Source organism: Atta colombica, unplaced genomic scaffold (assembly GCF_001594045.1).
Source record: "Atta colombica isolate Treedump-2 unplaced genomic scaffold, Acol1.0 scaffold126, whole genome shotgun sequence".
NCBI lineage: Eukaryota > Metazoa > Arthropoda > Insecta > Hymenoptera > Formicidae > Atta > Atta colombica.
This window is the reverse complement of record NW_017259213.1, coordinates 444,822-457,063: the sequence shown is the minus strand read 5'-3', so window position 1 is coordinate 457,063 and position 12,242 is coordinate 444,822. Positions and strand designations below refer to the sequence as shown.

General features: G+C 30.6%; 1 protein-coding gene across 1 annotated transcript in view; it reads right to left on the bottom strand.

The window, feature by feature from the left end:
• Nucleotides 1-12,242, bottom strand: part of LOC108695124 (fringe glycosyltransferase) — a 118,672-nt gene that overhangs the window by 91,461 nt on the left and 14,969 nt on the right. Inside the window, exons 3-4 of the mRNA XM_018204884.1 lie at nt 10,603-10,651; nt 6,691-6,793 (exon numbers count right to left, since the gene is read on the bottom strand). Of these exons, the coding sequence (XP_018060373.1) occupies nt 6,691-6,793; nt 10,603-10,651 (152 nt within the window). The remainder of the gene's footprint in view (nt 1-6,690; nt 6,794-10,602; nt 10,652-12,242) is intronic.

Genomic DNA, 12,242 nt, shown 5'->3' with positions numbered 1-12,242 from the left:
TAAATTATTCTTTTTTCATTTTTAGTGCAAAAATTTCAATTCCTGTATAATAATTATATCAAATTGTAAAATAAATCCTTTATATAATAAATAAAAAAAAGAGTATCTTACAAATAATTTCTAAAGATTTTATTTATTTATTTATTTAATTGTGTATAGAGAAATTACAAAGCATACACAAATGATGAGGCACCAGCAGAACTGCTGTTAGTCTCCCAGAAAAAAATGAAACGAATTATATAAATTACAAATTAATAGAATTCCAGAGAAATTAGTACAATTCCAGAAAGATAAGCTTCTTGCTTAGTAAATAACTCGATAGTTTTAAGAAGGTAGAAGCCAAGAATGAATTTGAATATAATTGCTATTACTAAGCCTACCAGAAAACGAAACGAATTACAAATTACAAATTACAGAAAAATGAGTACAATTCCAGAAAGATAAGTTTCTTGCTTCATAAATAACTCGATAGTTTTAGGAAAGTAGAGTACATGAATGATTTAAGTATAATCGCAAAAAAAAGCATGATTAAAATAATAAACGCAGATTCGGTATAATAGAAACATACAAGTATAATTTATCATGTTAAGGTGTTGAGAAATCTAGACGCATGTAGGGCGCAGTGCCCACGGGATGGAATCACGGTAAGAACGGTGAGTAGCGGAAAACAAAAAAAAAAAGAGAAAAGCACAAGGCGGTTCTACCGACATCTCTAAACGCTTATTACGCGGCATTACCGGCAGCCCTGTATATGTATAATACGCGGTCACGCGACGTTAACCATTGCGGCAACTCCACGTCCAGGAGCGGTGCAAGTTTTTTGTCCCGATGCGCTCGTGGCGCTGGATAATTGTATCCAAGGATATCCGTAATTACCAAGAGATCATTCGAAGCGACGGTACTCGAGAAAAAGAGCGTAAGAAATGTAATACGAAAAAAAAAAGAATTTTCTTGTAATCTGTAGCACTCATTGAAGTCAGTGCGTTCGAGTGGAGATCAACATGCGAATGCGCACTTATGCGTGTATCAATATTAACATATGTATATCGCGGCAATTCAATAAAGTGTCCATAAATTGTCGATTTTGAAAAGTTGCATATAAAGTAGATCTTACAAAATTGATCTTGCTTGAAAATTACTGTGAACGTAAATGATATGTCACTTTTCTTAATCGTTTCGCCATATTAAACGACAATGAATGCAAAATTAAATACAATAAATACTAAACATAAAACACTATACTAAACATAAAATACATTTGCAAATACAATACATAAAAATTGGAAAATAAAATTTTTAGATTCATGTTTATGTTTCAAATTTTATGTTTCAAATAATCATAAAGATTAAAAACTGTATTTCTGATAAGAAATATCCGACTTTCCCCAAAATATAGGATGCTCAAATATTATTTTATGCTATGTTAAAAGATTGCAAAGTATCGAATATGTCAGATTAAGGCTTCTTGGAAAAAGTATTATTTGAACGTGTGATAGGGGATATCGTTGTGCAAACTGTGTAGGGCCTTGTCTGGGATACGATAAGATGATCTGAAGCGTGCATTTCTTAGCCTGTAGAGATTCTTTTACCAGACAAAATAGTTATATTTGCCAGCAACTATCATATACTGTAAGCTATATTGCAAATTAATTTCATGATGAAATACTGACGAAAAAAAAAATTATAAATTTGAAAAAATTAAAATATAATAAATTAAAATATAATAAATTAAATTAAAGAATTTAATTCTTTGTTAAAAATTATAAAAGTGGATAAAATAAAAATAAATAGAAATACAAGTTTTAATAAAATTGCTTTCGAGAGAGTATTCGTTTCTAAAAATATCATCAGAATGTATTCCAATGTAAAGTTTCGTAATTTACTCCACAGTTCTTTATCACTAAGGATCTAAGTGGCTATGCGTAAAACGTTTGTATAATTGAACGAAGCAAAGTGTGAAATTGTCGGTGATAATTTAAACGGATGAGAAGTCGTAACGCGTTCAGCAGTAAAACATTGAAATTCCACGCCTCAAAAAGAAACATGTGTTATCTTAGTCAAATTAATCTCACAGTTATGAAATTTATTTAAAAATATTAATGGTATTTCAGCGTATAACTGTTAATACGTTTCTTTTTCAAGAAATTTAAACTAATGAGTATATATTTAAATTTGTTAAACTTTATAAAGATATGATTTATCTATTTTTTTCTTAAGACTTTTAAAATTTAAATTTCTTAAAAATATTTCTTAAAAATATTTTTAAAAAATTTGTTCTTTGTTTGCCGAAATAGTAAAAAATTATGGATATTATTCTTTCGTATATTATTCTTATTAATTAGTGTGATTCAGCTTGATACTGTTTGTAACATTTCAATGTAAACTTGTGTTATATTTGTTTATAATCTGAAGTCTTTATCTTTAATCATATCATAAGTTCTGAAAAAAATTATTTAATATTTTATTTATAATATTTATTATTTATAATTATTTTAAATAAAGATATATAGTGCAATTAAATTAAAAACTGAAAATTAAATTTTTATTTCACAGTTAATTTCGTTTTCAAATAAATTTTGCCAAATTACTTTGTTTAAACTATCATTTACCGAATTTTTAGTAAAAACAATGTATAATACAAATATAAAATAATGCAAATAGTAAATATCTTGTAAATATCGTTTCATTACATTTATCGAATTAAATTTTAATAATGTTCTCAATAAACATCAAGAAAGATTATTCTTAACATAAACTGCACAATGAATATAATTTGCTGCAAAAATAGTGCTTCAGTCTCCATGTATATAAAATTAAATTTATGTGGTTTGTTGTTATATTTTCTGGTAACATTATATATCGTGACGTAATAATACAGAGTTTATAACGTGTCAGATAGCGGTATCTCAGAAAATTAAAACTACTTCTCTCCTACAATAAAGACCAGCGATAAAGTGAAAATTTCTCTCATCCGTTTCTGCACTTATCTCGCACATATTCTACATTTAGCATACTAATAAGATTATCCACGTAATTGTTTCGTATGGGAAAGAATGGCAAATGAATTTTTCTGAAAAATTATTTATAATTTATCTAATATATTTTTATTTAAACTTTTATTTTCGTGAAATCTTCGACATTATTTCTTTTTTTCATGTAATATATATGCAAAATAGGAAGAAAAATAAATCTGGAAAGATGAGAGATAGATTTTCCGTAGAAGGAAGGTAGTTAAACACGGGAAGAGCAATAAGAAACACAGCAGACCCGCATGTGACATTTGAGATACTTTTTCCCTTTCTCCGGCTATCTCTTGTCGTCTTCTCGATGCTTCGATGCCCTCTCGAAAGACTTCAGTAGTTGGTAAGAAGAAGGAAGAGAAAGAGATTGAAACGTCTCCTCCTGGCCAGCTGGTACCACTTCCCTCTTTAATCTCTCCCCGCCTGTCTCGACATGAGGACGAGCTCGATGAGAGACACCGCTACCCTCCTTCCCTACCTTCCTCTTTCTTCTCATCGTTTTCATACTATACAGAATATCGTAGCGTAGACTTTTTGAAAGAGCACAAAGGAATGCTCTCTCTCTCTCTCCCTCTCTCTTTCTCTCTCTCCCTGTGAGCCATTTTGAAATAGCCTAAGAGAACCACGAAAAATGCGTGTTTATTCATCAAAAAGATTTAGTGATATTAACTGCTTTAAATGAACATTCCTAACAATCCTAACAAACGTCTTGGTTTTAATGCACAAGAATATTGTGTAAATTGTTTCCACATTTTTAGAAATTATACCACAAATGCGAATAACAAGTGTAAAAATAATAGAGAGAAAGAGAGATATTATTTAAACAAGTAATTAAAATAGTTTAACGCATGTAAGGACTTGTCTATCGAGTATTCAGTAAGCTAATTTCCCATAACAATCCATCATCGGTACTTAAACCGCCTGTTTAGATAGACAGTGAAGCAAGTAAACTAAAGAAAATGTGTGACGGTACATGAATATAGAAATACAAGATCAAAAACGAAAAGCTTATTGTTTTACGAGCATGAAAGAACGTATAAAACACGTCGTAATAAAACACGTATACAGAGAGTATTACTTATATACAGTAGAGCAAGCGGTACTTTTCAATACCAACAAAGAATGTGATAGTAGCAAAATTTTTCATATTTTTCTAATAATATCAGATGCGTAACATGTGTAATGCAAAGTTTTGTGCAAAAACAAACATTGTTTATATATTTTCAGCATTTTTTGATAAAGAAAAGATCATAAATTCGATATAAAGAAGAAAATTGAAATAACAGTCTAAAAAGATTACATTGCCGAATTTCTCTTCTGGTTAAAACTGTACGCACGTATAAATAAATCTTAAAAAAGATGTCTTTCCCGAAATGAAAGGAAAAGCCGACCACGTTAATTGGTTTGCGACGGAGTCTGTGACGGCAACAAGCCATTAGATGTGTTTTTCTAGGCGCTACCACTTCACATAGAGATAATATTTTGACGATGCGTGGCCGGCGTGTGTGTTTGTGTGAATGTGTAGAACCGCGTACGTCAGTCGGCGTTTAAGCTACCTTGTGCAAACATGAAATTTCGATGGTCAAGTCGCAGCAATAACACTTTCGTACGCAAACAACGCGGAAATCCCGGGCGGGTTACCAAAGTTTGCCCATGCGTAGTCGCATTTAAACCATATTCCTTTTTTTTAATACATCGGCTATCGCTTTCCACACTTGAAAAACGCACCTATGCAAATCCATTAACATCTCTTCATACTCCGAGATTGTTCAGAGCGCGCGCGATATGCGCATCCGTTATACGTTCGATATACGTTCGGCTGAAGAGAAAAGAAAATAAAAGCATGCTCGAGAAATTCTAGGTTCAACGGTACGCTCGAGTTAAAATGGAAAATAGATTATATTACGAATACTGATTAAATACACTAAAAACTTCATAATAATTAAATATATTAAAATTTCTTATAAATTCTCCGAAAAAATAATTTAAATACTAAAAATATCTAAAAACTTAGTTTCAAAAATTATTTAAAAACAGAAAAATACAAAACCCAAATTAGAAATAAAAAGAATATTAAAATTAGAAAAATTAGAAAAATTTTCTTAAACGAGATTAAGATATTATATAACTTATTAAAGAAATTTAATTGTTAGACATGACGTCAACAGAAATATTATAAAATATAGCTTTATAGCTTTGATTGTATCATTGATTTTACACATCTATCAAGTTTCGTCAAACTCAAAATCGGACATTTAACAAGGATTCGTTTGAAAGAAAGAATAGCGAATTGATTTAAATTTCTCGAGCTAAATGTCAAGCTCAATCTCATTCGTAATGTCAAACGAACAGCGACGTCACATATCAATCTCATATACGAGAAAGAAGTATGTAATACTTTCTCCCACCGAGAATGTATCTATCTATATCTACCTATATCTACCTATCTACTCATTGTCAGATATAATCTATCGCACAAATCTCCGATTCGAAATCATCAATATTTCACTTCATATGTCTGTAAAAGAATGTAACGTGCCATTGAATGCATTGTTCGCTATGAATGCGTATATATACATTAGCGACATAGAATAGGATACGTCTTATATCAGACGAATATCGAGTAGTATCAATATATGAAATACCAAGAATCGATACTGAAGACTCGGATTATTCGAAGAAAAGAGCACGTCTGAAACCGGATAAACTCGATAACTCAGACATAAAGCTCTCTTTACCAGTAATATTTATTTGTCCGGACGGCGATATACCGGGTATACTTCCCAGTTTATCGGATCATTCGATGTGTCCGAGATCGGATAATTGTTCCAAGAATAGATTGCGATAATATTGTTCCTTCCCATGCGAGACAATTGCGTAGTAATCTTATTAGGGCGCTAAATCTATGGTATAAGATAAAGTGCAGAAGAAATTTCTGAAGTTAGTATGATATTTTTATTAATATGAATTTTATTAATATGAAAGAATAATGACAGTTTCAATAGCACTTTTCATATAGCTTTACAGTTCCTTACAAAAACAAAGGAAGTTTCGCTTATACTAAAAAATAAAAAATAAAAATAGCCCATGCTAACTTTGCGAATATAGTACGACACTTCCTCTTCTAAAGTACAAGAAAATTATTAGTTCTTTTTTAGCAAATTCCCATTTATATTACTCAAATCTATTCTACCAACATATGTAATAAAAAAAATTCAATAATTTGAAAAAAAAATTCAATAATTATCATAAGCATATATTTAAAAAATTATCAAAGATTTCTTAGATAATAAGTTTAATGTAAAGAAAATTAGCTATAAGCTTAGAATGTTAAGTTTTAGTAATAATTGTGAAAATACAATTAATACTTATTAAATTGTAAATTTTTAATTCAATATCTTACTTTAATATTATAGAAAAATAATGAAAAAAAAACTGACGTTAATTTCTAAATAACGGCAATGATAATGTGTCACTTTTCAAAATTAATAACGGATAACGATAGCTTTTTATAAAACTTTTTACAAGACTTTTATAAAAAGTAACGGTTATGGTAACGTGTTACTTTTCCGAAGTAATGTTTCTGTATATTATATTTTTATAATTTTATTAGTATTAGATATTTGTTGACATATTTGCTAAATTTTTGAAGATTAAAATTAGTACTCACTTTCGACCGCTGTCAAGGAATCTGTCGAATTCCACCGACATCTTGCAACAAAGGGCCCGCCGATTGTGTGAGGATGAACACTTAGTGTTGATCATGTGGCCATCTGAAAGCAAAGGGAGCTGAATGTAGGGTGGGCGTGCAATTAATTAAGAGGTTAATAATCATCCTTGTAAGCTGCTGCTACGGCGGTCTAATTAATTCGGGCTGATGGTTCTCGCTTCTTCAGGAGCGAGAACCATTCTCCTTTCGAGAAGAGGCTGTATCACGATCGATGATATGCACATGGGGTATCCTTTATACCAAACTATCAAATCGAAAATAATTTATTAATCGTACTCGAAGAATTATTTTAAATTAAATTATACATAAAAAGGAAAAAAATTTCGAAGTAAAAATTCATTACCATAACGATCATATTTATTAGTCCGTGCTTTAGTCGTAATGTGACTGACTTACTTGTAACAACATTCAACAAGATTTGAGTCGTTGATACATTACAACATATCAACTAGAACATACATTAAGACATTTGATATTTATATTTATATTTATAATTTAGAATAATACAATTATTATTCTTTTCAATTATTATAAAACATAATAATTATATAATAATTTTATCATAGTAAAAATACAAATATACATCGATAAGTAATAATACTTTGTTCTTAATAAAAAAAATTTGAATAAAAAGTAAGCAAATACTATGTAATTAATAACGTATCAATTTAATTTTTATATAATTTTTATAAATATATAAAAATTTTATATATTGTTTATGGTGTCATTACACGAGATCTCCCGCGTAAGATTGTCGGCATCCACACCTGGATAAATCGCAAAGGATGGATCGAGTTCGAGTCAGGTAGAAATGGTAATGAGAAATGGCCGATGCGGAGGTGCAAACCGGTGCAGAGCGCGTGGTGAGGTCAAATGTCGGACGGTGCCCGAGGGTTCGCGTGCTCATCCCTCCTCCTGCAACCTTCCGCACCCGATATTATCCTCCTCGGGACCTGCGTCCACCCACGCCTCTTCTGCCTCCGCTCGTGACTAATGCGTGGCTCGAGTTATGAGCAAAGCATGAAATAATATCGAGTTTATTATAGGAACGCCTGCGTGTGTTACAGTAATCCGCGCGATTTCATCTTTTTTATACAAGAATACTACGACTGTCGTGCATTCGACACTTTCATCATTTAAATGAATCTTCAATATCATTTCATCTCGCGTGCGAAAGTCTCATAATTGCGATATTTTCCCTTTACAATTGCTTTCTTTCGTTTCTTTTCTTGCATTCGGTCGCGAGAACAGTGTCATTGTCCAGATGACCGAAATAACGAGAACTTGTTTTTCACCTCGTCCACTTGTATCATTCACATTCGCGGTGCATCTTTCTGTCCTTCCTTAGCCATTTCTCATCATCCGCTTTCTCCGCCTGCTCGTCATCTACATCCGCGCCCGAGGGTACAATTGGGCTCCATAGTAGGTTGGCAATGATATCGCCGGTCAGAATACGCCGTAGTTATTATAAACTAACTTTGCAACTAAAGCAAACGATAAACGCGATTATCTTGCAAAAAGAACACGAAAATTTTTGCTTCAATAATAATAAAATCTTGATATGATCATTTATTTTAGAAATGGCTACATTAAATTTCAATAAAATTCTTATTAAATTTTATGTATAACGGAATTAAACACGAAAGAAAATATCTGTCATAATTATGTTTAAATAAATTTTAGTAAAAGGAAAAATATTCCTATTGAAATCAATTAAAAACGAGTGCACTTTTATTTCTTAATGCAGTAATAAATTTTCAAAAAAGAACATTAACAAAGATTAAAAATGTAAACTACAATTAATTTAAACAAATAATTTTTTGTAATTAATTTTAATCTATTTTAATAAACAGTTAATAAAGTTAATTTATTTATTAATCTAATTATAAACATCGAATATTTGTTTCAAGAACCTGATGACGCTTTAACTTTTCACATATAAAGAGGTTATCGGCGCGATTGATTGATCTATTGATCATTGCAGCTCGTGCAACGTACTTGCGTGCGGAGTTTGCAAACCGGTCTAACATGTACCTATGTAGAATATCGTGGAACTTATCGAACAGCTCGCACACGTGCCCTCTGCCTCTTTCGACACATCAATTTCTCTTTATTGGACACTCGGTGTCTCGATCAGTAAGTAATTACCCAATACTGATGTGTTAACATATTCGCATCGCAAATATAATAATTAATAAAACGATAAGATTTTCAAATAAAAAGATATCTTTAAATGAAAACAAAATCAAGTACATAACGAAATAATTTTATCTTTCTCATTTGGAAATACAACAAGCTTATTACACATATTACGTTATACAATTCAAAACGTTGCGTCGCAAAAATAAAAATACAATTAAAGTTAATACAGCACATTAATTTGATTAAAATATTTTCATAAATTTAAAAATTAAAAAAGGTAAAAAAATATGCATTAGCAGAATTTAGTAAATTTTAGTTTACAAATTTATAAAAATTTATAAAATTAATTTAGCTTTTATCTTTTTGTTTGCTTAAAACATTTATTTTATTCAAAAAAACGATAGATATTATGTCTCATAATATTAGATGATGAAATAAAACAAATAAAAATCATATCACACTTTTTCACCGCTCTCGCTTTAGAGGTGCTCCAAGCAATTATCCAAATAAATCACACTTTAATTCGACTTTCTGTACGGATGACCGAGACGCGGATATGACTAAACTTTCGAAATGATTGACGAGCAATTCGGCTCCTACGAATGAACGAAACAAGCTCTTGCACACACGTTCATTTCGCCAGCAATTATCGCATAAATGAGAGCGACCATTAAGCCTGCTGTCGTAATTATCCGTGTCTTACACAGGAAATATACGTATTTCGCTTGGGTTTTTTAATAGAACCATTTATTGAGGAAAATGTTACGTTCTCGTACAGCGACAGATGTTCTCAGAATCTTGAGATGATCAACGTGACAACATTCACCATTATTGCTTATATAAATTTTCCTTTATAAAACTGCAGTCGATGAAGCGGTTATGCATGATATTTGAAAATACAAAATTTCCATATTAATATTACTACAATCGCATTGCAAACTAAGGACAGCAAAAAAAAATTGAAATAAATCGGAATAAATTCTTTATGTGTGGAAAAAATAACGGCGATATTGTCTCTAAAAGGCAATGAAAATAAACAAGAGAAGAGAAAAAAGCATTATATTGAACTTAATATAAATGCAATCTCGATTAGTTGTGCGATGTTATAATTGAAAAATATGTGTAATATTATTATTCTATGTTACTATCAGTATCAAATGTGTATTTTGCTTTGAAATAAGAATTCTCCTATAATTTTATATCGCGTTCTGCAAATGGCAGACAATTTTATATATGAAATGCAATATAATGATTTAATTATATAATTATAATTATATATAAATAATTAAAATAATTATATTATTTCAATTACTCATATAATATGTAATTAATTCTAAATCGATCTCTAGTATCATCTTATGCATTTTATTATTATACTGTAAATCCTAGCAAAACCAAAAATGAAATTATATCATAGCAAATTAAAAGCATCATTACATAACAAAGCAAATTTTTCATTTCTTTAATTAACAATTAATTTATTTATTGTTTCATATCTTGATTGTTTGACTTATTAAAATATTAAACTATACAAATTAAATATACTAAATTTCTTATTAAATTTTTTAACAAGATTAGAAGTCAGGTCATAAAAAAATTGAAATAGATTGCACAACTGAATAATAGTAGATACGAACAATTAAATAATTAAAAAACTCATTTGTAATTATACAAAATTAATTTAATAAAAAATTATTAATAAATACTCACTGGTTTGGTTTTGGAAATAAGGGTCATCTCTGTCGGTGAAGAACCAGGTCTGCAAGAAATAAAAAAAATCATTATATTTTGATTATATATAAACATATATACGCGATCTTTTTCGATTATACCCGATGCGGCGGAATAATCATGCTATGGCACGTACGCATTTGATTGTTTACCGCAGACCATCCAGCCAAACAACACGCATCACGTATCGATCATAAATTTCAATTCCTTTCTTATCCCTTCGAAACGAAATCGCTCCATCCGCGTCAGTGTGTGTTACATGTAATAAATCTTACAACCTTGAAGCACTTCGCACCACTATGATACACTTCTCTTATTTATATTCGCGAGATAGCGAAATCCGAAAACAAATGCCGAAAACAAAAATAGGAAATAGAAACGAAAAAATATCAATATTTTTTTATTAAACACATGTGCAGTATCACAAGATCGACATTCTGTTATTTAAAAATCAAAAGAAAGAACAACCATAATTCTAACTCGTGCTGTCACATATAGAATATTATTTCCGCAAAATGTTATTTAAAATATAATTATCAACATTTTCCAATAACAGTCCATAATAATTAATGATATACAATGCACGTTATAAATTGAAATATTTTCGGAAGAAAATAAATATATATTATACATATATACTATCATAAATATATTCCGTTTTGCTCTAATCTCTGTTTAAAATAAAAATTTCTAGAGTGTATATTCACATGAAATTATGATAAAGTGACATATTTTCAATTAAGGACTATTCAAGTTTCTCGCGTATTTTGTCGCACTAGAAAATTTATCTCAGATCGCCGTGAGTTGAGACTTGAACTTCTCATTTGTATCTGTCGCATCGTACACCCTTCCGTAGCAGTTGCATCTGGACTCGAATGTATTGCAACGTCGTTACGTTACGATCAGTGTACACTGCACGTGTTAAAGTAGTCGCTTATTTTTAGTTCCCAAGAATAGTTCCCTTCAGGAAGTGAACGAGCAAGAATGATCGAAGGAGATGGTACTTCAGACGTCAGAAACATTGTTCCGATGGATTTTCACGTGGCGATATATCGCGTCAGCCACCGGGAAAATACAAAAGAAAAAGGAAAACGCGATGTATTATTTATGTGATATTTGGCTGTATGATTTTATATTCGCAAGTTCCTCTATTTAAAACGGTTTTAAAATTAAACAAATTCCATGAACGCAACTTGTTAGAGAATTTCAACGCAATTACAGCATAATACATCCATGAATTTTATATCAGCCGATATTAGCTCATTTTAATGTACATTGCACATGCCAATATATTCGTTCGCGTTCTGTTTCATTAATTAAAATAGAAATTAAATCGCTTATTTCGAACAAGCTACATAATGCATTGCATAAATAATGCGTAAGTTAATCAATAGCACTATTTCTGAGAGCATAATATTTAATCGACCGCATGTATCGGGATTATGTAAGCTTTAAAGCAGAATTAAATAAATTGCAGTTGCCTCAATAAGAGTTCACCGAGATATCTCGGATGTATAGCTATAGCGGATATCCGCGGCACAACGTGACGAACGTAAAAATAGCGCGAGAGAAAAGGCATTGCAATTGCAACACGTTTATTCGAGGCATGCGGATAGAGA